The 27,851-nt window shown below is 41.8% G+C and overlaps 1 protein-coding gene across 3 annotated transcripts; it reads left to right on the plus strand.

Moving 5' to 3' along the window:
* Nucleotides 1-821: 821 nt before the first annotated feature.
* Nucleotides 822-27,851, plus strand: PCMT1 (protein-L-isoaspartate (D-aspartate) O-methyltransferase). Of its 3 annotated transcripts, XM_084827820.1 has the most exons (9): nt 829-1,149; nt 8,599-8,703; nt 12,986-13,017; nt 15,935-16,039; nt 17,335-17,455; nt 20,059-20,144; nt 20,651-20,820; nt 23,157-23,314; nt 26,120-27,851. In XM_084827820.1, the coding sequence occupies exons 1-8, from the start codon at nt 885-887 to the stop codon at nt 23,281-23,283; spliced, it is 1,011 nt and encodes a 336-aa protein (XP_084683946.1). In that variant the 5' UTR covers nt 829-884; the 3' UTR covers nt 23,284-23,314; nt 26,120-27,851. The 3 variants fall into 3 exon arrangements, with proteins under 3 accessions (XP_084683948.1, XP_084683947.1, XP_084683946.1); XM_084827822.1 differs by lacking the exon at nt 23,157-23,314 and having other exon boundaries at nt 822-1,149; nt 20,651-20,873; XM_084827821.1 differs by lacking the exon at nt 23,157-23,314 and having other exon boundaries at nt 824-1,149.

Consider the following 27,851-nt stretch of genomic DNA (forward strand, 5'->3'; position numbering starts at 1 on the left):
GCACTATCCACTTCATCAGATGCACGGTGTCCACGAAGCTTAAGCCAGAATAAATACATCTGCTAGCCTTTAATGTGCCACAACTCTTCGTTGTTTTTGCTGCAACAGACTGACATGGCTACCCCTGTGGAAACTGGGGGGGGAAATGATCAGAGAATTCGATAAACTCCCTGAATTCATTTGAAGACACTGGCGGCGTTTCTAAGTGCTCTGGGGACACGTCTGGCATTTTAAAGGCTTGTTTAGGGCATTTTCTAATTGTGTGTTTGGCCCATCCCCGGGAGCGGCGGGGTGTGTGCGGCGCACGCATCAGGCACGGCGGCTGTTCTGCCGACTGTCCGAGCGGCCGCGTATCCCAGTCCCGCCGTAACGTGCACCCCTCGGTACAGTCGCGGGGTTTTAATTCCAGTGTTATTCCTACTGAGCGTAGACTCATTGAAATGAACGGGCCTCAAGTTAGACTAACGTTGGGTACAACCCACAGGATGGGAAGTGTAGGCGTCTACTGGTATCTACACACATATCTGTGTTGCCAGCGAACTTCAGGACTTCGTAAGGCTTTTCCCCACACTTGTGTTGCTCTGCAACGCCTACTCAGAACTGCCCTGCAAATGGGCCTTTCACACTGTAGCATGTCGCGGTTATATATAGACAGAAACGAGAGTCAGCCGCTTAAAGGCACAGGCCGCCGCCCCCATCTCAGGCACCCTCACCCTCCTCTGCCACCCCAAGAACTCAGCCTCCCACCCCGCCCCTCCTCTGGTCACAAAGAGGCTCTCTCCACCCCTCACCCAACCCAACCCAACCCAACCCAGGCCCCTTTCTTCCGTGTACCACGCCTGCGCTCACCGCCGGCCGCGGTTGCCGGGCGGCAGCCGTTCAGAATGTCGAGCGCGCGGGGGGGCGAGGGAGCGGTCCCTCCCTCCGGCGGACGCGCGGCGGCGGCGGCGGCGGCAGCTGCTGCTGCTGCGGGAGGGCAGGAGGAGGCGGCGCCTGTGTCGGCGCTGGAGGTTGTGTCCTTCCTGGGGAAACTACTGTGCGCAGTCGCGGCGCTGAAGGCGGCTCTCTACCTGCTCCGCAGAGTCTGTCTAGCGATGGCCTGGAAGTCAGGAGGCGCCAGTCACTCCGAGCTCATCCACAACCTCCGCAGTGAGTGTGTGTGTGTGTGTGTGTGTGCGCGCGCCGGGCCCGGTGGAGAAAGAAGGGGGAGGGGGAAGAGGCAGAAGGAGGGGCCAGGGCGCGTGCTGTCCATTCAGGTTACACACGCGCACACACACCCCGTCGCTAGGGAGTGACCGTTAATGGTCGGGCCGGCCAGGCCCTCGGCGTCCTGCGGTGGTTCCCTGCGGTGGGAAGAAGCCAACTGTCACTGGGCGACCGCTCGAGAGCGAGAGGGGGGGGAGGGGGGACTTCATCTTCCTAAGGAAGCGCGCGCGCGCACGGGGCCGTTGCGGGGGGGGGGAGCAGTCGTTGCCGCCGCAAGGCGGGTGTGTCTCTTTTGCTGCGTGGAGAGCTTGTCTGAGGGCGGCGGCCGCCGCTTCTAGACAAGGGCAGGGTGGATCCCTCGGCTGTCCACGGAGCGTTGCTGCTGGGCCCGGCAGCAGTAGTAGCCTCAGCCTCCCTCCGAAGCAGCAACCTGCCCACCGAGCAGTTGGGATTCCTTCACCCCGAGTCAGAAGGCGGGGGAGGGGAAGGCGGGTAAACCCCGACCCTCAGCTTTGAGGACCTTTTCCTCGGATGCCTAGAAATCTTTATTTAGACACGCGCGTGCCACAAGGCTACACAATCGTTGTTTTCCGACCACGGACACACACCCCAAATCGGGCGTTCATACAGAAGTTGAATGAATGCCCGATTTTAAGCCCCGTGTTAGGATTCTAGTCTGTAGTTGCGAAGGAGGTTTTTCTTTTCTTTTAAATGTCCCTTGGAGAGAGTGGCAGCTGCTGTCCCTTCACTCTTTCACCAGCACATCATTATGCAACTATCTAGGCCCTTGGGATGATTCTCATCACTTTTGTTATTATGATGATCTTTGTTTGCCTGGGAGCCACCACCCATGCTAATGTCTACTGGAAACAAATGTGTAGTTGCTGTGCAAGTCCCATAATGTGAGAGCTGGATGGAATAGGTGGTAATGATAAATTTTGGTTGAGTCTGTGAACTTTCATGTTGTACCAGACTTCTTTTAGAGCAGTCTTTCCCACCCTGGTGCTCTCCAGGTGTTTTGGATTTCAGCTCCCCATCAGCAGCCTGCATGGCAAATGGTCAGGAATGCTGGGAGTTGTAGTCCAAAACATCTGGAGGGTACAAGGTTGGGAAATGCTGAAGATGGCCATTGCATTTTTTGCTCTGCACCTATGTCTGTCAAAGATTCTTGTTTGTTTCTAAAACTTGAAGATCATCTCCAAACTTTGTTTTGAATTACTAATGTTGATTCAATAAAAGTTAAGGTTTTTGTTTTGGGGTTATTGCTTATGAAAGCACTAGGGGCTATCATTAAATTATGTGGAATTGAACAAAAGTCAATGGGACAAATAAGCTTCAGACTTCAAAGTATCAGCCAGATAAGATTTTTGAGCTTCCATTCTTGCTTCATGAGTGTTATGCAATTTAAGGAGGACCTGGCAGAAAAGGATGTGCCCTTTTTATAGGCCTAAGTTTAAAAAAAACAGCTGCAGGAGCTGCTCATAGCAAAGCTACTGCTTTCATCTTACCACTAAGCAGTGGCTTTAGAATCCCTTTCGTCTTGTTTATAAAGATACAGGAATGGATAGACATGTATGCAAGCAGTTTTAAGAGGTGTGTGGTAGATGGGCTTTGAGGGCTTTTTGTTTTATATTGCATTCTTTTAATACCTGTTATATGTCAATCCTATGCAGTTAGGTATGGCTAAGCCCATTGAAATCACAGGACTGCATCCTTAAACTGTTTTTTGGGAAGTTTTAGTATGTACCAGCATCACTGAGAGTTGGTGGGATAAGACTCATAATTGGAATATAGTCTTTGAAGGATATACTTTGTTCGAAAGGAATAGACACAACAGGAAGGAAGGAAGAGTGGTAGTGTATGTAAGGAATGTAAGTAAGTACACCTGTATGGAAATTCATGATTCTGAAAATGGAAGCCCTGTTGAAAGCATTTAGGTAGAGATAGGGGGAGGGAGATATTGTTGTGGCACTTTACTACAGACTGCCCAGTGAGCTGGAAAACATGGGTGGTACTTTCCTAGAACAGATGACAAAGCTTTCACGGAGGCAAGTGATAGTAGTAACGGCGGATTTCAACTATTCTGACATCTGCTGGAAGTCTAACTCTGCAAATAGTGGAATATCCAATAATTTTTTGACTTGTCTTGCTGACAATTCATCTTACAGTGCATGAAAGAAGGTACAAGGCAATCTGCTGTTCTGGACTTGCCAACAGAAAGAAATGGTAAATCAAGTGGCCGGAACCTTAGGGGAAAGCAACCATGTCATCTTGGAATCCATGATACAGAGGGCTGTGAAAACTGAGCTTAGTCAGATGCGTACCTTGGACTTTAGGAAAGCCAGTTTCAAAAAGGTCATGGAAAAGTTGGGTGGGGTCCCATGGCCTGAAATTTTGAAGGAAAAAGGAATTCAAGAGAGAGGCAATCCTGAAAACTGAAACACTGAAGGCACAGTCACAAAATATTCCCATGAGAAGGAAAAACAGGAGACATTTAAAGAAGCCTGTGTGGCTGCACAGGGAGATCTCTGAGTTGAAACTCAAAAGGGTCATGTATAGGAGATTGGAGGGTCATATTACCAAGGAGGAGTACAACAGAGTTGACCAAACCTGTAAGGATGATGTCAGGAAGGTAAAGGCATAGAGTGAGCTGAGACTGGCGAGGGATGGTAAAAACAACCAAAAGGGCTTCTTTTGCTAAGTTAGGAGCAAGAAGAAAATCAAGGAAGGGGTCGGTCCGCTACTTTGGGAAGATGGTGAATTGTTAACGGGTGACAGAGGGAAGGCAGAACTACTAAACTATTTTGCCTCAATTCTTCTCCCGCAATGGGAGTTTCGTTTGACCTGGGACAAATAGAACAAATGATATGTGGAGGGATTTGCAGGCTAGAACAAGTAAGGACATGGTTAGAGAGCACTTAGCTACTTTCAATTACTTCCGGTCTCAAAGACCAGATGAACTACATCCCTGAGTGCTGAAGGTGGGTTGTTCGTTGTTTTTACACCATTTTTGTGTTTTCTGTGTGTGTGGTGTGTGGCCTTCTGTGATTTGTGTTTTCTACTTGTATCGACTAGGCACACATTGGATATGGCAGCTGTTCCACCGGTGTAGCCGTGGTGTATCCCTGGTCCTGATGTAATGTGGATTGCTCTGAAAATGTCACCACAAGATGTAGAGCAAAGATGACTTTGTGAAAGAGGGCTTCTTTGCACGCAAAAGGTCCCCAGTTCGATTTCTGGCATGTTAAGGATGAGGTAGCAGGTGATGCAAAAGATCAGACTCAGACCTTGGAGTTACCAGTCAGAGTAGACAGTGCCCTGGGATATGTGGTCAGATGGTCTCAGGCAGCTTCTATGATCATCCTAGGTGTTGCCAACAGGGTGGATAAAATCAATGATTTAAAAAAAATGAGAAAAATCATTTTTTAATTTAAATCATATTTTTAAATGTTAAAATAGATTATCTAAGAAATAATAGAGATAAAATACTGAATTTCTCTCACATTTAAAAATAACAGTTACAATTAATTTACATCATAAATATGCTAAACCTGTACTTTTCATCTCATGAAAATGGGTCTATCCAGCCTAACTACCAGGTTGTGCTTCTTGAAAGTTCTGGGCTATTTCTCTGACTAAGTTACACAGGTTCAATAAGATTGTTGTTCTGTGCATATGTGGTGGTGGAACTGGATCAAGCAAGGCTGAGGAGTTAGTTAAGATAGAAAGATGATATAGAATGTTGGATAAAATTGATGAATGTTTTAAAAATCGGAAAAAATTATTTTAAACAATTTAAATTAGATTTTTTTATTATTTAAATGTAAATACTAAGTTTCTCTTAAATAATAAATAGGTTAACATTAATTAATCTGGATATAAGCATGTTAACCATACAGTTAATCTCTAAACTGAATCAGTTTGTGCTGTTAACCTCAAACTGTTGTGGGTGCTGGTCATAAGGCCCTATATGGGAAGATTTTAAAGATGATAAATGATGGGCCGGTTCACACAACATGACAGCCCATTGTGGGTTTATTTACCCATGAGGAACTGTAACATGTGCCGGCCACCATTATGAATATGTAAGTCCTGGCTGGGGGGTGTCATGGCTTGTCATATTGTCTGAACCTGGGTGGCAGACGTTATATGAGAGCTAAAGAACCCTCACATAACCCTAAAACAGACTGTGGGTTATGCAGAGGCTGTTTAACCCTCAAATAGCCTCTGCCACCTGACTTCAGATGACATAACAAGCCATGGAGACACCCAGCTGGGGCTTGCAGATTCATAATGGCGGATGGCACATACCGTAGTGCCCCGAGGGTTAATTAACCCATGGTGGGCTGTTGTGTCATCTGAACCAGGTCATTTTCTCTGTTGGTTGGTAAAAAAGGGAAAGCATGCAAAATCTATACAGTGAGACAAAGATGCTAAGCCTGCTTGCGAGAATGAAACAGTGTAAATAATACTGTACTTAGTTGTAAGTTAACATAGTTTAGTGGTCAGGTTTATATAATTGTTCAGGAACTACATGAAAATGTTTCAGTGGGAAAGCCGTTTAAATCAGTGTTTTAAAAAGTATTTTTTCTTTGCTCATTTAAATTGTCTTGATTTAAATCAGCTCACTCTGGTTGCAGTTTATTTCTTGAGGGAAGATTAATCTTAAGTGCAGTGTGAAAGGTGGTCCAAATAGAAAATATTGCTGAAACCTTTATGTTGCTGTATTTCCAAGATAAGATGCATACAATTATTTTGTTTAGTTTTTATAAACTAAACAAAACTATATTTAGTTTAGTAAATATGTTTTTGAAGGCAAGATGCTGTTGCAGCTGTACATTCTTGATGTACAGAGTTGTACATTGTAGTTCTTAATTTTAGTTTCACATGACTTCCTCTCTGATAATTGTGTTGATGTCACAGTGACCTGGAGCCCATCTACACCAGGCTTTTACTCCGGGGTGGGTGTGAGTCGAGGTCCCTCATGATAAATGACATAGTTGCGACTTTGCAGCCATCCGTGGTTTTCGCCTGGAAAATGCAGAGTTCCAAGGAGTCGTTTTACTGTGATTTGGGGGGGGTTGCTGTGGGTTCCCCCGCAGTTGTGGCCGTCTGTTCCTTCCCCGAACCGCATTTTACAGTGGGTGTGTTGTAGGTGTGCATAGTGCCTGTGTCACTCTGTGATGCCCCTTTACCCCCCCCATCCCTTCACAGCTGCGCAGTTACAGAGGCACCGAGGGGTGTTTTAATATATTTAATCACAGTTTTGCACAGTTTTGCAGCTTCGTATCCTCGCAACAGTTGTGGACTCAGTACCCAAGGGCCGGGGGGGGCGGTGTCTTGGGGAAGGACCAACATCGCTCTGGCCACCATTTCGGAGCAATGGCTAGGCATGTAGTGCTCATGCTTGTGAGTGCAAACCGTCGGGATAGTCTTGGGCGGGGAAACTGACAAACTGATGGGGCAGCAATGAAGCAGCACAAAACACTCACTTTTTACCTAAAAGGGGACGCAAAGACACAGCAGAGCTGTGCATTGCAAATACAAAACAGCCACTGAAGTGTCATACCCCCACACTCATGGGACTGCACAGCTGCGCATTTCAGTAAAATGGGGGGGAAAGGGCACAGTGAATCTGTAAGGGAAGCGCTCAGTACATCGCGAGTGTATTGCAGGGCATGCTGACTTGAAGCCGCATTGCTGCACAGTTGCGATGGGGTGTGGGTGGTGTCAAAACGGCCCTGGTTCTCACATAACGAGAAGCCACCATGGATTTAATTTTCCTGTGGTGTTTTTTGTTGCAGCAGCAGCCACCATTTTGAATATTTGGGCCCACACAGGGGTGCACCATAGCTTGCCGTTACATCCAAACCTGGCAATGGTGGTTTGTTGAGGTGGTTAACAAGCTACCTGTGACCCTAAAGCCCATGTGTTCTGGGTGGCTTGTCAAGGATCCCAACAACCCACCCTCACCATGTTCACACATAACGACAAGCTACGGCATGCCCCCATGATGACTGGAATATTCAAAATGGCAGCTGCCGCCACAAGGAGAAGCCTGTGGAGAAATTCACCACAGTGGCTTTTCGTTACATGCAAACCAGGCCATTATGATACAGTCTCAGGATAAAGTCCCATCTACAGTTCCCATGCCTTATTTCAGCTTTCCCCCAGCCTTGTGCCCTCCAGATGTTTTGAACTACAACTCCCAGCATTCCAGACCAGTAGCCATGCTTGCTGAAGCTGATGAAGTCCAAACAGCTGGAGGGCACCAGTTTGGGGAAAGCTGCCCTATTTGTAAAAGAGGCATATTCTTCAGAATGCTGAACTGAAGAAGTTAAGAAAGATTGATGTAGGTTGGGTTCACCAGGCTTACATAACTCAAAAGATTGCACTGTTCTATTTTTTGCTGCAGCTAAGTACTAGTATAATAGCTAAAGTTTAGTTACGTATCTTCTGTTCTGCAGTCACAATCCTTCCTGGATTTCTATCTTCACTATGCTATCTGCTTCGCTGCCTCTGCCAAAGCAGAATTTAGGATGTATTTCACATAACTGTAGCAAAAAAGGGTTAATCCAGAAGCTAAGTCAGTGATAGGCCGAGGTACCAGCAGAGGAATTTGTCCAAAGGAAGTTGGAACAGGGAATATAAGGGAATAGCAAACAGAAAGGCAGGCAGTGATCAAGGAAGCTGGGGGGAAGGGAGACTCAAAGATGCAAGACCAGAATCTGCCCATACAAAACCCAAGGGTGCGCTGGGAGGAAAATCTTGCTCCTTTCTCTGCAGCCACAAATGCGAGCAAGGCAGGCAGGCAAAGACCACCTCAGAGTTTACTCTAGCTGGACTGCCCCCACCCCCGCCGACATCTACAACCAGCTGCTCTATGGAAAATATCCTGATAACTCCTTACTTTTTGATAGGGATTTGTTGATAAAATAACAAATAAAATAAAATTTGAGATTTTATTAATTTGATGTTACTTATAAGTTGCCTTGGAGGGATTTGTATGCTGAAAGGTGGGTTCAGTTCCTGATCTTGACGGTGGGTTTTAAAAGTAGTTGTAGGTGATATGAATTTCTTGACTTCTATATTTTACTGAAAAACTAATCTGGAAATAATGAATATGATTGCTGCAGGCTGAATTTTCAAGTTCCATAATTATACAGATTTCATTTGTCTAAAAATGCCCTTCTCCTTCTTGTACTGACTTACGTTCAAACTACCTTGTATATAGATAATATACATAATCCATTTTTACAATTTAGCATTACAGGTAGTACATAACACCTTGTGGATTTTCTAAAGGCTCTGCAGTTTCAATATAATATTATTGTAGAATAATACAATAAAATTGTCACCTCTAATTTTGACTAAGAATTTCCTTTCTTTCAGAAAATGGAATAATCAAATCAGATAAAGTATTTGAAGTAATGCTTGCTACAGACCGTAGTCACTACGCAAAATGCAACCCATATATGGATTCTCCTCAATCAATAGGTATGAGAATATGTATCCAACATCGTTAATTATGTAAACGCTTTTTTCCTGAAGACTTCAAGTTTGTTCACTGTAATATGGTAAGCTTCTGCAAAGAACGCAAAGAAATATATTCATGGACTGGAAAAATGCAGCTAAAATTATCAGGGTTGGAGCATCTTCCCTATAAGTAAAGGCTCATGGGGGGTGGGGGAGTTTAGAAAAAAGACAGCTAAGGGGGAGGAACATGATAGAGATTTGTAAAAGTATTAATACAGTGGAGAGTATGGATAGAGAGATTTCTCCTATAATACTAGAACTCAAGTCACCCAATAAATTAACTGGCAAGTAAGTTCAGAGCAGACAGACAGAAGTATATCACACAACAGATAATTAATTTGTGGAATTCATTGCTACCAGAAGGGGTGATGGCCACTATCTTAGTTGGGCTTTAAAAATTGATAAACGAATTTATGGAGGATAGACCTATCAATGGCTCTTAGCTGTGATGACAAAATTGAGTATCTATGCTCATAGGCAGCATATCTGTCAGATACTAGGAAGATACATCAGAGCAGATTATTGCCTTCATGCCCTTCTTGTGGGCTTCCAATGAACCTTTTGCCAGCCACTGTTGGAAACAAGATGCTGGACTGGAAGGATTTTTGGTCTGATCTAGCAGAGTTCTTAGGGTTTTTATGGAAGTATAATGAAGAAGAGAAGTTTCTGATTCTTGATTTCAACTGCACTAGAGGAGAGGGACTCAGCCACTGCCATCCATACCCATGTAGTCTTGAGGATTGACTGTTGTATTGTGCTTTTACATGCAGCCTTAAGAAACTTCGGCTAGTGCAGTATTCTGTGGGCTATCTCCTTACTTGGTGTGCATTTAGTTACATAGAGAGCTTGTTTTGAGAACTGCACAACTGCCCATTAGCTTCTGAACATAATTCAAGGTGGTTCTATTTATATATAAATATTGTTATTTATTTAACAGATTAATAGCCTTTTCATCATTTAGATTTTCAAGCTGCTTACAGTCTCGGAAGTGGCTGGGTTCTATCCTATCCTAAAACAAAGAAACGAACTTCCTCACTATGCCTTATATTTACTCAAGTTCTAGTTGTTTTGGCCTTGGCAGTGGGGCAGAGAGCAGGCTGCTCCCCCAGACCAAATTCAGGAGCAGAACGATGTCTAGGGTAGGACAACCTCTGCTACGCTATTCTTCCAGTAGACAATTGGCTTTATGGGCTTGGCCCTGCATACTTCAGGGAAGGCTTTCCTCATATGAGCCCTCCTGCTCCTGAGATCAGTGATGGAGGGCCCACTACAAATTTTGTTGTTCTGTCTTAAATCTATGAGAACATGAATCAGGGCTTTCTCTCACAGGTCCCCAAGTTTATGGAATTGTTTCCTTAGAGAAACTTGCCCGAGCCAGATTCTACTTTTTATAGGAAGTCACAGTGTTTTTGATCACTCGGTAGATGATGCTATCATGAATTTTTATGGATTTGGGCTTTTTACTATTTATTGCTTTTTCCTTGGATAGGTATGAAAGAAATTTTATACCACATACAATTATACAAACACAGTCTACAGAGATTTCTATAGTAATGGAGGTTGACTTCTACTTTACTTTACTTTTTTGATCGTGCCTATTTCAGAGGCCTCTTAATTAAAGTTTTCAGATGGTTTTTAAAGAACCATTTTTAATTGTTTCTATAAATATTTTTTTGAAATTTAGAATTCTTTTGAACTGACTGCTTTAACCCGTTAATTGGGTCTAATGGGAAAGCAGTCATGTGGAGAAACAAGCTGTATTTATTTGTGTGAACTATCCCCCAGACTGTATATTTCCTACAGGGAAACATGCATGAAGCAGCCATTGGAATGAGAGTTTTAAAAAGCATGCTTAAATATTGTTAACAGTTCCTACTTTCCTAGCATTCACATTTGACAGTGGTACATTGCATGTTAAAAAAAAAACCTTCAGCAATCATGGTTTACTTCTAATTTTAAATCATTGCAAAATGCTAATATATACTCTAGGACATTCAGTATTAATCTCTCTCTAGAGAAGCTGACGTCTCTTCTGCCTTTGTGATCTCAAATTTCTGGTAGACTGCATCCTATGTCAGCGAAGCACTGTAATGCAGCTTGGCAGTTGTCCTGACTGTCTCTGGTTATCTGCTCCTGAGCACACATTCTTCATCATAAATTTAAGTGCTAGAATTTATTTTTAAGCAGCATAGGTTCTTGGAGGAGTGTGTGTATTATTGAACTCCTTGGTTGTGAGAATCAGGTATGTTGTCATACTGAACATGTGAGGAGAAGATTTGTGATGGCATGTGGGTTTTCAGCAAAAGCTTTGCCTTTGTAATGGTTTTGTACCTGGGAGAAGCCATTCTTAAAAACTGTATGGCAGATACTTAAAAGGGAAGAATGGTAGCAATTAAATGTGAACAGCACAGAAGTGAAATATGATGTTAAGGCTGCAGTATGTACAGTTAATTTAGTAAGCCTCACTGAACGCAGTGGGACTCATTTTGAGTAAAATTGCATAGGATTTGGTTACAAGTCTAGTGTAGTTATTTTTTCTCAATAAAAATGCTTGTTCCTGATACAATTTTTCTTAAGAGAAATTAGAATTGACGTATGCTAGTTACTGACCTTATTAAATGTATGCAACTTCTAGTAGTCATTATACAAACATGCTTGTTCACCTGCATTAAAAGAGGTCTATCAGAACAAGTTGCGGATTGTGTTGGGGCTATTTGCATGACAAGACAACCCACCATGGGTTATTTAACCCACAGTGAGGCTGTTGTGCGTGTGGCCACCAGTTATTTATTTATTTATTACATTTCTATACTGCCCCCATAGCTGACACTCTTTGGGTGGTTCACAAAAATTAAAACCTCAAGGTACAGCATAAAACAATATAAAAGATAAAAGCTTAAAACTACAATATAAAAGTACAACCAGAATAAAATCTAGCAGCAATGCAGAAATTTAAAATACAGATTTAAAAAAACAGAGCTGAAAGACTAGAACTGTAAAATGCTGGGAAAAGAAAAAGGTCTTCACCTGGCGCTGAAAGCAGTACTGTGTGGGTGCCAGGCAAACCTCTCTAGGGAGCTCATTCCACAGCCGACGTGCCATAGCAGAAAAGGTTCTCTTCTCGGTAGCCCCCCACCTCACTTCCTTTGGCAGGGGCTCCCAGAGAAGGATCCCTGAAAATGTTTGGCAGGGTCCAGGCAGGTACATATGGGAGGAGACAATCCTTTTGTTAACCTGGCCTCAAGCCATTTGGGGCTTTGACTGTTAATACCAGCACTTTGAATCAGGCCTGAACATCGACTGGCAGCCAGTGAAACTGGAAAAGTACTGGCTTAATATGATCTTGTTGTCCAGTCCCCATTAACAATTTCACTGCCCCGTTTTGGACCAGCTGAAGTTTCCAGACCATTTTCAAAGGCAGCCTCACATATAACACATTGCAGTAATCCAGATGAGAGGTTATCAGAGCATGGATAACTGTAGTTAGGCTATCTCTGTCCAGATAAGGGCGTATTTGGTATATTTTGGATATACAGCCCCCACTTGGGTGCCATATTCCGCAAACCCAGCAAATGTGGGGTTTAACCCTCGCATAACCCATGGTCTGTTTAAGTCATGCGAACTCGCCAGATTCGCATGATATGACAACTCTTGGGGTTGTGTATGTAACCTGGTGCCTACGGGCACCGCAGCTCATCCAAACCCGTTCATTGAGTCAAAAGCGTATGTGATCCAAAGAAGTAGAACCAGTATATGGAATCGGTTGTTGGTTATGTAGATATTGCTTAAGTGAACTAATTGTGAAGATTGTTAAATAGACAATTACACATCTAGACCCTTGTACCCCTTGAATACAAAATGGTGAGATGAAATGAGAGGGACAGGTCTGGAAATAGTATTATGTAATACTTAGGACTAGAGATACTAGTGAGTTGCATCATTGCTGTCTAGAGAGAATAGTATTTTTTCCTTTCACGTTAGGTTATTGATAATTATGATTTAATATATTTCCCACTTTTCATTTTTGTTAACCGTGTTTGCTTTTTATGACATGATTACTGTTCTGAAAAAAATTCTTTAGACATTATAGCACTTTAGTCTTGATCTCTCTCTCTCTCTCTCTCTCTCTCTCACACACACACACACAACACACACACACACACCAGCTAGCAAAAAGTACTGCTGCTCAAATGTTTGGTAACTGAGTTACGTTACTCAGACAATTTTTTCTCTTGGCTTACAGGATTTCAAGCAACTATCAGTGCTCCACATATGGTAAGTATTAGGTTTATATACTGAATGCCAGCCTTCTTTGACAACTTTTCTCCATATAGCATTCATTAGTATTGGAGATGTGGACATTGTCATTGCACAAATTGCAGGATTTCAGAAGACCAAGGAAACCTCTGCATTTCCACTGCAGGAAGTTCTGCTATACACAGGGAAGTCTTGTTAGTGTTTGCATTTTAGTACAAGGTACAAAAACCTAGTTTGTTGAAGAATTGATGTGCTTCTATATAAGCCTTTTTCTCTGCTGTTGACACCATTTGCTCACCCATGTATTTCAGAGAATATAGATTATGTTCCTTCTAATCCATCATAATTCTGTATTTTTACCATTGTCCTCTCTCTTTTTTTCAAGTTCTACTTTATTGTGGTTAAAACAACAAAGGCTGTTTCTAGACAAGGCTTTTATTGTGCCCTTGCCCTGTTTCATTCACAGAATTGTACAGGGTTCCAGGCAACATCTTTTACTTTCAACCATCCTGTGTTTTCCTATCGCTTCTTCAGTCTTTTTTCCTTCCACAAAAATATCTATTAAGGAGGAGAAGATGCAATGTCTTTTCAAGACATCACAGTGTCTTTGGATTGGTAGCACCAGGCGCCTTCTGTCAAGAAGCACCCAGAAGTCTTGTGGCACCTGAAAGGCTAACAGATTTACTGTGGCATACACATTTGTTTATTAGATTCCACTTTTTCTGATGATTCTAATTCACAAAAGCATATGCTGCAATAAATCTCTTAGGGCGCTTCCAGATAACACTTTATTCATTTCATTGCCCTGCCTCATTCAGAGTTTTATGGGAGGTCCAGGCATCATCATCTTCAATTTGTAGCCTTCCCATGATTTTCCATTGCTTCTTCCACCTTTTTTCTTACCACAGAGAATCCTTTAAGGAGAAATAGACAGGGTGACTGCACAGTACCTTCTGATTGGTAGCATTAGGAGCCCTCTGTCTAGAAGCACCCTAGGTCTTTTACAGTGCCATAAGACTTCATTTTTGCTGCAGCAGATTAACACAACTTCTCCTTTCAGTGTATTTGTAGTAAGGTGTTCAGGTGTGACCTGACTAGCACTGTTCACTAACTTTGATTGGAGGTGTGTTTTTTAATATGGTTGGGGAGAGTGTGCCTCTCTCTGTTGCCTGCTTGTTACTCCACCATTTCCTTTACTATGTCATCCTATTCCCCACCTGTACCTGGTTCTTTGATATTAGCAAGGTGTGGGGAAACCTGGGATGCTTCCTGGGACACGACCAGTCAGAAGCTGTTGTACAGCTATTCTGCCTTTCTTTCAGTGGATTTTTGGTGGTGAGGATAAATCCAGAAGAAGCAATGGGGGAACATGAGAGGGTTACAAACAGAAGACAATGACATCTGGAAACCATCACGGCCCCTAGTAACATTTCATGAATGAGGCAGGGCAATTGCACAATAAAAGCCTTGTCTGGAAGCATCCCTTATCAATTTCACCTATATTTTGTGGGGTTTAAACAATTAAAGTATTATTACTTTGTGCATCAAGAAGGTTTACATATACCTTCTTGAAGGAAAAAGTGCCCATTTGAAGAAGGGGAAACCCAAAATATCCCAAGGGGCTTAAGAAAAAGAGGAGGGCAAGGGAGATGGATGGATGAGATTATGATGATGAAAGGAGGGAGAAAAAACAGGAGCCAAGTGCAAACATGAAGGATGGAGGTCAGGGTAAAAGTGCTTCCGAATCTGGGGAGAGCCTGGGGGGTAGAGTGCCATTGAACTGCAGGGTGGCTCCCAAGGGCTGCCACTTCCTGCTCTTTGCTAAGTTCTGCTTGCAGACTCTCCTGGCTGCTCAACAACTCTGAAGCATATATCTTTCTTCTTTACTATTATTGCTCTTATATTATAGCAACAGGATTATATTAAAGAGTTGCTTGGATAAGGTGGTAACTTCCTATACTGTTTTTGTTGCTACTGCTTGTAGCAAGTTCATTTTGCAAGTATGGAGTGGAAAAGAGAAAAAAGGAATAGCCGTTATCTTCTGAAGAATCTCTCTCTTTTTCACCCCACTCAGTCTCTTGTTTGGATAATATTAAGATGGTAGTGAATCTCTCAGCTTTTCAAAATAATAGCTTTGCTACTTTTAGTGAGGGAAGATGAGAAGAAATGGGTGTGGAGGTGGGGGCTGTCTTGCAAAACTGTGTTCTCCCTACAACAAATGAAAGTTGGTTCCAGATGACAGTGAAGAAGCATTTCTTTGTTAACAAGCGGAGACCAGGTAATTCATAATTTATGGACAAAGGGATAGTATAATGCTCAACAATAACAAAAAAGTTTTTTGTTGTCTTTGGAAGCACCAGTGACTTAATATGAAAGGGTCTTAATCAAGTGGGACCTGCAACCCAATGTGTATCCATACCCCAATAGGAGTTTTCCTTTTCAGAGCTTCAGGCTGCCTGGAACAGGAGTACTGTAGTACTGTTCAGGCCTCTTGGGGGTCTGGAGTTTCAAGAGTTGAGAAGGAGTCTCATTTACTCCCTATATGACTGTGCCATATAGTGCTAGAAAGTTACCCACCCCAAATTTGAGTGTTTTATATCTATCTATCTGAGAGGGAGAAAATGCAATTTGGGAGGACTGAAGGGGGGGGGGAAGTACCTGTTTGGGGGTGGGAGGGTTTTTTTTAAACCTCAGGGCACACATTTAGTTATTGACAATTGAAAACCTGATTTTTATCTGTGTAACTTGAAACTTTAGTCCCTGATGTGTGGAATTGTTTGAAGTTTCCAGTTGCTTGCTTGAGTTTAAACACTGGATTCTCTATGGCATTCTTTCAATGAATTATATAGCTTAAAGTCTTCAGAAAAGAGAACTTACACTGGGCCAAACCAAAAGTAAAATACTAACATCTCTTCCTTTTTTTTCTTTTGGTCAGCATGCATATGCTCTAGAACTCCTATATGAACAGTTACATGAAGGAGCCAAAGCTCTTGATGTAGGATCTGGAAGTGGTATTCTTACTGCATGCTTTGCACGGATGGTGAGACAATGGTTTTTAATCACTTAAAGAAATGTATCAACTTCTTTGTCAACTCTATTAGTTACAAATTTTTTAATGTTTTTTGTATCTTTACAAGATAATTGCAAGGGCTTTGTTTAAACAAAATTCTGATATTTTGCACTCTTAAAAAGGAAATATCACTTTGACTAGCCATGCAAAGCTTATCTTACCAACGAAGCACAACTATATAATTCAGAAAATAACATTAAGCTATACCAATTCAAACCAGCTGATCTGTTTGTTTTTGTGTTTAATGTCACCTAATAGTTGGTTGAATCTTTTAGTTGAATAGTTGAATCTTTTGAAGAAAGAATATCCTATGAAATAGTAGGGAAACATCAGCTAATTTATTCTCTAGAGCAGGATTATTTAAAACCTTTTCCAGCTATTTATCTTACTGCATGCATATTTTTAAGCTTGAAAGCAAGCAGGGATATGGGGGCACTATCCAGTATATTGCAGAGAATGTCACATGTATGACAGTCTGTCTGTTCATCTCCTGTGGTCAGTCTTCAGACTGAATCCATATTTAACCTTAGCTGGCAATATCAGTCCCACTCTTAATTTTTTTTTTAAATTATAGCTCGCTATTTCTCCTTTTTTCTATCTGTCCTCCTTTCTTTATCTTCTCCCTTCTCCTCTTGTAAGACAGTCAGTACTGCCAAGGTCCATCCCATTCAGCATTCTGTTTCTGGGTACTTCTCATCTTTCCTTAAAAAACCTATAATCCTCCTTTGTGTGTGTGTGGTGGGGGGAGGGGGGTGTCCCTAGAAGACTGGTACTGTGCAGGTTACATTGTACTGCATTTCAAAAGCCAATAGAAATGATACATTAAAACAGAACTAAAGTTCTGTGCCTGACAAAATAAGCAGCCATTCATGCACTTCATAGCAAAACTGCTAACATGTGCCACTGGTTGGAGGTCTTAAGATATTCATATGTTCTAGGCATGTTAATTAAACATATTTGTATGAAAGCAACACGATACTGGAAAAATGTTTTATCAGTATGGACAAGAGAAACCCCAAAGTATTTATGGCAGAAACAGAAGTAGCTTAAGTGCCAAACAGGTTCTGAGGCATAACAGGTATGCTTAAGCTGGAGCTGGACATATATCAGAGAAGTGGATAGGCAAATGGTAGGAGCCATCATGTTAGGCTTCATTCATCTTTTGTAAACTTTGCGTATAATTTTAATTTAAAAGTACAGTTGTGGAACGCAATACATAAATAATATATACAGCACCAAAACAGAAACCTGGTTTATTGTTTTAGGTTGGCTCCAAAGGACAAGTTGTAGGAATTGATCATATCAAAGAGCTAGTAGATGACTCAATAAATAATGTCAAAAAGGATGATCTTCTATTGCTGTCTTCAGGAAGAGTCAAACTTATTGGTAAGTACTAGAGTATATTAACAATAAAAATAGATATAGGAATATGCTTCCTCATTTTAAATTATTTTGTGCTACCTTTTTTGTAGTAAGGTTTATACCCAACTCACAGGAGAGTCTACCAATAACTGTCAATTTCACTGTAACTTGATATGCTTCAATTTCCCATATTTAACATGCCACTGTGCTCAGTGACTAGCTCATAGGATCTGATGTAAGGATTGTTATGCTGGCATGATGCTTTATGTGAGGTTGCCTTTGAAGACAGTTCAGAAGCTGCAGCTTGTGCAAAATATGGTGGCCAGATTGATGGCAGGGAGCAGAAGATCTGAACATATAACATTAATTCTGGCCTGCTTGCACGGGCTGCCTATACGCTTGCAAGCACAGTTCAAGGTGCTGGTTTTGGCCTATAAACCCTTACACAGTTTGGGAATGCAAAACCTGATGGGAGCAGCTCGCCTGGTATGAACCTATGCATATACTACAGTCATCATCTGAGGCCCTCCTACAAGTGCCTTTTTGGAGGGAGACTTGGAGGATGGCTACAAGGGACAGGGTTTTCTTAATGATGGCCCCCTCAATTATGGAACACTCTCCTAAGTAAGGCCTGCCTGGTGCCAACATCGTTGTCTTTTTGGTGCCAAGTTAAGACTTTCCTCTACTTCTAGGCATTTGACAACATATGATGGTTTTTAATGGGTCCTGGAATTTACTATTGATTGCTTGAAATTGGTTTTCTTGTACGTTGGTTTTATATTATGTTATTTTATTGTATTTTTAGGGTTTTAATCTTTGTAAATTGCCCAGAAAACTTTGGCTATTGGGCAGTATAGAAATGTAAGAAATTAAATGATGGGTCTAAGCCCCATTCTACTGTAAAGGTGCTTTGTATTTATAGCATTACTCTAGCATCCCCAAACAGAGTACTTGATCTGTCAAGGGGAGCGCAGCCTCACCCAGAGCGGGTTGAGGAGCATTGCTCAAGGCAGAAGAGCCACCTACCAACGGTGTATCTTTCTGACCAAAAGTCAGAATTGGGCTTCAGTTTATTGGCTTTTGTACAATTCATTGCCAAGCCCAGAACAATTCCGCACTACCACTGCCTCACCAGAATCAGATGTAAAGGACAATAGTGCAGAGTATTATCAGCATATTGGTAACACCTCATTCCAAAATCTTTGGGTGACCTAATTTAGAGGTTTCATATAGATCAGGGTGGGGAACTTGTGTCCCTCCAGATGTTGGACTATGACTCCCATCTTCCCTGACCATTGACCATTCTGGTTGGAGCTGATGGGAGTTGGAGTCCAACAGGTCCCCCATCCCTGTTGTAAATACTAAAAAGCAGAAGGACAAAGTAGAACCTGGTGGCATTCTGTGGCATAAATGACACAGAGCTGAGCAGTAGCCTTCCAACTTCATGTTTGGAATTGACTGTCCAAGTAGCAGCTGATCCACTGTAAAATAGGGCCCCTGATTCCCAGCCCAGGCAGCCTATCAAGATAGATACCGTGGTTGATGGTAGTGAAAGCTGCTGACAGATCCAGGAGAATAAGCAAGGTTTCACTTCCACTGTCCTTCACCCATTATAGGTCATCTATCAGAATAACTGAGGCAGTTTCATTGCCAAAACCAGGCCTGAAACCCAGTTGAAATTGATCTAGATATTGAGGCAGTTTGCATGTCACAGCAGCAAATCTTTTGTTAACCCACAATTTGTGGGGACATGTGGAGTGCATGAGCTGTTTCTAGCTTGCCTAAACAACCTACGAACACCCTGATTTCCGAATCTGGACACAGAGTTAACCAACAAACCATGGGTTAACTCTGTGTTGTTTAACCCATAAACAACCCAGGGTGTGGGTTCAGTAGCAACCTACAGACAAGGTGTTTGTAGGTTGTTTTTTCAAACTGGAAATGGCTTGCACGCTCCACACATCCCTGCAAATCGTGGGTTAATTAATTAATCAATCAACCCATGATTTGCCACTGTGATGTGTGAACCAGGTCAGTGAGCCTCACCCAAGAGTTAAATAGCCCTGAGGTTAAAAAAAAGTCACCACCTACTTGAGCACCTTGCTAAGGAAGGGAATATTGAGAAGCAACTAATAATTATGCTGTTTCAGGCCCAGGGAGGGTTTTCCAGGAGGAGTCCCACAACTGCCTCTTTAAGGGCATCTGGGACCACTCCTTCTTGCAAGGAGAAAATTAACACCTACCAGACCCAGCTGGTCAGTCCCTCCATGCTTGGTGTTATGAGCCAAATTGCAGAGTATACAGGGCAGAGCAAACAGGTAGTCAACCATACTTGTCCAAGAATTTTGTTCACATCATCTTAGGATAGAACTGAATGGCTATGTTCAGTGACATGCTTTTTTTTTAGTTCTTGTTCTTTTGAACTCAGCTCATTCATTCCCAGTAGAAATTCCAGTCAGGAGTCTCATCAAAAGTTAGGGTGCTAATTTTAGCTACCTTTGACATTTCAGTTCCAGCTATTTTTACACCTTCCACATAAACGTAGATCTCAACAATGAGTTTAGTGCTTTAAATAAACTGACTACAATATTTTAAAGTCAGCTATTCCTTGTCTTTTTTTCTTGCAGTGGGGGATGGAAGAATGGGATATCCAGATGAAGCTCCATATGATGCTATTCATGTAGGAGCTGCTGCACCAGTTGTGCCACAAGCAGTAAGTGATTTGTATTTGTATGTAGTATATATCATGTGCTCTTATTAACTGAAACATTGCAACTATAGAATTACTTGACTTGGTATACCAATCTTAATAAGTGATGTTAGTGACTTTTGGATTTGGATTATGGTGGTTTGAAATAAAAAGCTTTTTACAGAAGAAGCTCATGAAATCCTTTTGAATTTTGGCTAGGCTCATAAATAAGATAGGACTCTTCCAACTTATCCCATCCCCCTTCCCATTTTCCTGTTTCCAAAACTTACCACCAGTGATGGGGATGGGAGTGGAGCAAGGGAGGACTCTTCCTTTGGCTTCCTTAGACCTGAAAAGCCCTTCCCATCAGGATGTTCCTAGTGCAAAGATCTGAGAACTATAGTTTCCCAGGGTTTCTAGGTCCTTACTAAGGATTGTATATTGCATGGCTATTCATTTTGTCCATTGTACAAAGTAAGGATCTTAGAAGTACATTTGCTGTGAATAATTAACATTTTAAAAATTTATAGCTTATAGATCAATTAAAGCCCGGTGGAAGACTAATATTACCTGTTGGCCCTGCTGGAGGAAACCAGATGCTGGAACAGTATGATAAGCTAGAAGATGGCAGTGTCAAAATGAAGCCTCTGATGGGAGTGATATATGTGCCTTTAACAGATAAGGAGAAGCAGTGGTCCAGGTGGAAGTGATTTTCTGTTCGACTTTCTTCTTCCACATACTTACATATACAAGGTGAAAGGGTCTTGATTCTTAAGAGGGTAGCTTGCCAAGGCTGCATTTGCTCTCACTGCTTTCTGTTTGACTATACCACCTGAAGCAACCCCTTGCGTTGTTACATCACCATGCATGAGTTTTTGAGTGTGTCACATTAAATGCTGAAAAAATACCATTGCATGGATTGCACTTTATTTCATTGTAATGTATGGATTCTTGAAGTTCTGTAGTGTTAGCTAAAACTATAGCCTCCATTTTGAAACTATATATTCCCTAAACATAAAAGTCTTATTGCTATCTTATTTTAGATTTTAGTAAGCACGCATAATATGGAAGGTGAAATACCTCTGCAAAGCAGACTGTGTTTCACATCACTGTTTGGTTTAATCAATCACTACTGTAGGAGTTCAGGAAATAGAAATATATTTCCCAGTTATCAAAAGTGAAACATTGTTTAGAAACCTTTTTAGAGGGAGCATCATAAATACTGATATATTAAAATCTTAATTGTCCAGGTTTAAGACAAGTACATTATGCTCAATCAAAAGTAGCCCATGACAAATTCTTTGTATTTGGAATTATCTAAATATTGGACGAGATATGAAATTTGTCATACTTTCTTCATGTTGACAGACTGGTCTTAATGTTCAACAAGCCAGATCACAGCAATTCTAAATCACTAATTTTCAGATTTGTCAGAGTTTGTTGGTTGCTCTGTAGTTCAGGGCAGACATAACCAAGTAGCCAGCACTAAACATGCGAGTCATTAGCATACAAATGAGTAACCCAGCAGTCCCACCTTACTGCTTGGATAGAAATGCTTGTGTATTGGTTTCATTAACTAGACAGCACACATGCACACTGAATTCTACAAATGTTTAGCACTTTTGACTTCAGATTTCTAACATTTAAAGTGGTAGAAATGTCTTTGCAAAACTAAACATTAATTTTTTCACTTGCTTTCTGTTGAAGGCCAGCTGTATTTTGGGAGCAGCATTGAGCTACCATGTCCAATACAAACAATCTCATGAGTTTATTACAGCCTACCAAAAACTGGCACAGAAAGCTGTTTCAGGTTCAAAGACCTAAATTCTGCTAGGGAAATTAATACTATTTTTGTGATGTTATTACATAAAGCTATATAAGGGTGCAATCCTATGGCTGCTAATCAGCGGCTAGACAGCCATAGGATAGGTCGGTTCCCAGGAATTGACCTTGGAGCCCGTGTTCTGGGGTCGGTTCCCGGAGAACCGATGCTCAGCCTTTCTCATGCTGCCACATAGGCAGTGCGGATTGGCCCCACACTTCGCGCTCATAAGACCAGCATGGAGTGGCAAAAACGGGGCGTTCCTGGGGGTGGGGCGGGGAAGTTGGAAATGCAGGTACGGCACATCCTATGTGTCGTCTGGCCGCCGCTTTCCGCACTCCGAGGTCCCACGGCTAGACAGCCGAAATCAGGGCGGGGGGAGCGAGGAGGAGATTGCCTTCTCACCACTCCTCCCACCCTGCACTGGATAGGCGGTTGCTCCCGGGGTCGGAGGCAACCATTGATCCATATAGGATTGCTCCCTCCAACTCTTATTGATGGGTACTTGGCTTTTTCCTGTGCTCTCAAAGGAGATTCAGTGGAGACGCTTAACTTATAACTTGAAAAATTAGCACTCACCTTGTTACCTCTGGCTGAGTGTATACTTCCTCATTGTCATCATAATTGTTCCTGTGCTGGTAGTAGGTACACAGCTCTTAAAGCTTTATGTGTGCCTCTTAGCATTAAAAAGCTACTGATAACAGACGTGGTCCTCTCATACTCCCTTCTATTCGGTAGACATTGTATGCCTGTTATATCCTCATAGCTGATTCTGGGTAGGAGTAGCACTTTGGAAATGTCCTACTATGATTTTGGACAGTAATTAATGATGATGGCTGTAGCATGGGGGAGAGGAGTGGAGAGAGATAACACTGCTGGAGTAATTATTTGGGAGGCTAATCTTGTGTATGTTCTCTGATCTCTTTACAGACAAAATGATTACCTATTATTGTTGTTGTTGTTGTTAGGTATGTTGAAAAACGGTGGATTGAGGAAATATGGTGTACTATATCATATAATAGAGAGAGCTCATTTTCATAAAAATCTCATGATTGGACTAGCTTAGGTAAGGGTCTGTCCATTATCTGAAGGCTAATTGAAAGGCCCCAGACAAAATTTCAGTGGAAATGTTTCTAGATATTCACAGTGATACATTTTCGTAGCCAGCTGAAGATGGTTAAATCATGAAGGTGTCGCAACATTCGTTAATACAGATATTGCTTAAAGGATTTAGAAACATCAGAGCAGCAGGAAGAAGAACCAGTTTACAAAAATGTCAGCTTGCACTCCTGGGAAAACAAGCTAACAGCCAGTGTAGTGAAGAAAATGGGACAGCTGTAACGCAGAAAGAAAGTGTATGACTATTTCCTGGGTAAGCTGGTCAGTAGGTTTTATGCTTACATTTCATTGAGACTCCAGTAGTAGTGTTCATGCCTGTAGGGATCAAGCCATGTGTAGCTGCTTGCATACTGGACACTTTGCTATGAGAGAAGGTACATTTGGGCTAATTTGCGTGACTACATTTTCTTCCCATGCCATGATTCAGCCTTCTCCAACCTGGTGCCCTCCAGATGTTTTGGAATGCAACTTCCAACAGCCCAAGCCAGTGTGATCCATGTTAAGGATTGCTGGGAGTTGTAGTCCAAAACATCTGGAGGGCACCAGGCTGGGGAAGACTCCCATAATTTCTGCTCACTATTTTGATGATACATAGTTTTCATCACAGGGTGATTGCAAAAATCAGCCCATGTAAACGACAGGCATCAAAATCTTTCAGAATGAGATCACAAACTAAACTGAACCTGTTTACCAAACCATAATGTAAAACTTTAAGTATTTTAATTGATCTACAACAAATATAATTATGAGGAACTATGATAAAATTTTGTGCTTGTATTTATCCATTTTTAAAAAAAGAATAAGACATTGGTTTACAAAGCAAAGCTTCAAATGTATACACAAGAAGTAACAAAGGTGCTTAACCCACAAAAATGCAAACCTCCAGAAGACCATGACCACAAGACACAATCCCACCTCAACTGTTGTGGCTGCTATTACTTTGCCATACTTTACCAATAATTATGTTTCTCTGATAGCCTCTTCCCTGGCCCTTCTTGTACTTCCCTCCTCCTTCCCTAACTCCTTTCCCTTTAGCCCTGAGTCTGTGTAATTTCCACATGTCCCACAATTTGGGAGTTTCTTTCTCCTTAGTTGTTTCTCTAATCCAGGGGTGGGCAACTTGCGGCCCTTCAAAATGTTTTGGCCTACAAGTTGTCCACCCCTGTTCTAATCTCCCTCAGGTCTTTATTGCATCCCCATAATCATGTATATTTGGCAGGAATATCAATTCCCTTATTAACTGCCTGGGAGTCACTGCACATCAACCATCAAATAACTGTAATTTCTACTGCTTTATGTGTTGGCACTGTTTTCAGCAGACCATCTGAAAGACTCCCTAAAATATGGAATGTTACTACTGTACAAAATCTTCAAGCATGTCTGCACAGTGTTTTGAAAGTGTTTGTGTGTGTGGGGGGGTATCAATTTGTGGATTCTGTTCATTTAAACCATAGCCCAGGGGTGAGAACCTTGTGGCCCTCCAGCTGTTTTGGCCTACACTTCTTATCATCCCTCACTATTGACTCTGCTGGCTATAGTTGAGAGTTGTAGGTCAAAACATCTGGAGGGCCATAAGTTGCCTTTCCCTGTCATAGAGCTTTTTAGTACAGCATCTGCTGATTCCTTTGGTTATGGGCTTGGCAGACAGTGAGAATCCAGCTGGTTGAATATAAGCATGTGGCAGGGAAGCACAAATTGAGCATCCCGTAGTAACCTTTTTAGGCACTGTTTCTCACTGTCCCAGTTTTCCACTTCAGTGCAGATACGCCTTTTAGAGTTCAGTTACGTATGCTGCTATTCCATGCTAGATGCTACAAATGTAAGTGCTTTTGGATATGGATACTTTGTGATTTGTAGGCATATTCTGTGTGCTGGTTGGTTCAAGTGGGTTGACTTAGCATGTTATGCCTAAAATTATATGGGTATGCAAGTATTTAGTTGATATCCTAAAGAGACTTCATTAAAGTAAATGCAGCAATTGACAGAGTACCAGTAGTACAAAATCAAGCATACATTTTCTGGCGCTAATATATCTGCTTTTACTGTGACTACACAGTACAAAGGTATTTGAATGCTGTGGGTGGCTGATTCTTACTGATAGAAGAGAAGCTACATGCATCTATTTCAGCCTGAATCTTTGTCCTTGGTTTCAAGCCTGTCAGATATTATTTAGTCCTAGTCTGATACATTAAAATCTGGTGAGGGAACTGGTCTGCAAAACTAACAGTATTTTATCATTTGCAGTTCACTGTAATTGGCCAACTGCTTTGAAGCCCTGCCATTCTTTCTGTTTTGTGGATAGTAAGCTACAGCTGAGGCAAAGTGACTTTTCAAAGCCACGTGGTGACTTTATGACTTGAACTGAAATACCTGAGACCACCATTCTGAGTTTTGAGTCCACCATTTTATTCAGGGCAAAATTAGAGAAAATTCGCCCCTGACAGCCCATCCTGTCTTGTCAAAAAAATAGTGTTAGGAGGCAATGAAAAGCATCAGGGGTGGCAGTTGCTTAACCCTTGTTTGCTTGCTGCTTCTCCAAATCAGTCCCTGGCTGTGCCCTACTCTGCACAAGGATTTCCACACATTTTATGTATAGTTCAGGCCACACTGGTCTCCACTTGTATGGACAGTACAAGCATTACTCAAGGGAGATTATGTTACCGGCACTATAAAGTCTAATTTTGAACTCAGGTTTCACATTTTGCAGCCTTTCTTGCGGGTACCAAGAGTAAGTGGACCATAATCACAAATGAATCTCTACAGTAGATGATCTACAGAGAGCTTAAAGCATTCACTACTTCAGATAAAAAGGTAGCCATATAACTTTTAAGTTAATAGCATTTTGACTGACATTTCATTGCAACACATGAAGTAATGGATAGGGACTCATCTTTCATTGAAGAATCATATTTTGTTTTGGTTTATGTGGCACTATTAATTTGATACTGACACTCCTTTTGGAAAATGCTATAATTTTTCTGCAGTATCTGAGAATGAATTTAGGTTTAAGGAGTAAATGTTAAAGGTAGACTTGTAATTGTTGTTTTTCTTTTTTCAGGGATGAAATGTAAAAGCTATGTCATCTGACCCAAATATAGTGTTAACAGTGGACTGCTCATCTCCAGTTCTTAAAAGTTTTTTCAAAACCAACAGCATTGCAGCTTGTTTTGGACTTCGTTACACTGTTATCAGCATGGAAAAGTGTGGTATTTTTTTATTTTCTAGAGGTTTAATGCAAGTTTGATAATGAACTGATGGAAGGTTTAAATTTGGGCAAATGTTTCTTTTCAACATGCCCTTATTTTCACCTGTTTAAAGAAGTGAAATATGTCTGCAGAAATGCAGATAAATCTGCAATTTGTTACTTTTTATTTTGGATTGGGAAACTTTTTGAACACTTATTTCAGCTCCAGTTTTCATCCATCGAACTGCTTATCTGCACTTTCTGACACTACATGCACACTGTAAGGTTCTTTGTGTTCAGCTATCTTCTAGATGCAACTAAAATGAGATGAAGTACTTCAATGCTATCAATGTGGTGTCATAGACTAGCATGTAGTATATACAATCAGCTTCTTTCTTCCCTTTCAAAAATCAGACATCATGTATATAAATTTCAAGACATCATAAGTGACAGCTCTTATTGTACACACTGCTGTTCAGGATGGACATAACTGACATAGTGTGCGCATGCGCACGCGCGCGCACACACACACACCTTTCCTTGTAGAATAACGTAGAGATTCATAGTTGAATATTGTTTCTAGCTGACTTGCAAACTTGATGTACCTGAACTTAATATAACAAATACTATGTAAGCTATGTCCTAATCATTGAACAGTTTATGCAGTGCTGCTTTGCCAAATAAAATTAAAAACAAAGAGGTATTGAAAATACTGTTTTGAATGGGGAAGTTCTTGGGTAGTCGAGCAGTTGCAGAAAATCAGAAAAGACAGATAACTCATTTCCAGAAATGTGGAAGTGCTCATGTTGCACTAGAAACACATCTTCAGTTTCCCCTATTGCACATGTCACTGATAAACCAGTTTCAGAGTTTCTGTGGTGTCTCAAGAAGGCATCTGCTAAAATCCCCCCCCCCAACAGACCCCTCACCTTAACAGAAAAATGATTTATATTATCTGGAAAGAAGCTGGCATTCTATTTGCTATTGTAACAGGTGTGTGTTTTGTGTGCAGCTGGCATCTATTGGATAGTATCCATGACATGGCTGATTAACAATGACTGGGTCTGGACAATCATTGGAAGAAAAGATGCCACCATGGTTTCTTTTCCCCACCCTGTGTGAGCCCCACCATTTCTCTAATTACCCTTGCTGTGGCACAGATCGCCGTGTTTGAACCTAGCAAGACGCATGGCAGGGTGGCTTCCAAACCATCCTGTACCCCTGCAATAAGCCATGGGTTGCAGAGTGATTTGGAAGCCACTCGCACCTTGCTGGGTTTGGACGACATGGCAACCTGTGCTGGAGTGAGGGTAATTAGGGAAATGGTGGGCGTCCGAGGGGTATGCACGCGCTGGGGACAAGAAGCCATCGTGACTTCTTTCCTTGCTGATTGTCCAAATTTAGCCAATCTCTGCTTTCCCCTATCCACCAACTATGCCTGTACAGTTCTTGAACTGTTTCTGAAGAGTTGTGTTTTAGTTCAATACAGGGTGAATGCTTACCCATTCTGTCATATCAGAATAAGACCCACTTGTACAGATTTATCTAGGAATAAAAATAGTGCAAGGCTACCCCTTCCCCCCAGCATTAAACTTCTATTTCAAAA

This window comes from Heloderma suspectum, chromosome 1 (assembly GCF_057233095.1).
Source record: "Heloderma suspectum isolate Gila_16-S chromosome 1, 16-S_ref, whole genome shotgun sequence".
NCBI lineage: Eukaryota > Metazoa > Chordata > Lepidosauria > Squamata > Helodermatidae > Heloderma > Heloderma suspectum.

Coding starts and splice junctions, on each gene's coding strand:
- PCMT1 (XM_084827820.1), top strand. CDS start 885: ATGTCGAGCGCGCGGGGGGGCGAGGGAGCGGTCCCTCCCTCCGGCGGA. Junction 16,040..17,334: donor CTGCATGCTTTGCACGGATG/GTGAGACAATGG, acceptor TTATTGTTTTAG/GTTGGCTCCAAAGGACAAGT. Junction 17,456..20,058: donor AGGAAGAGTCAAACTTATTG/GTAAGTACTAGA, acceptor TTTTTCTTGCAG/TGGGGGATGGAAGAATGGGA.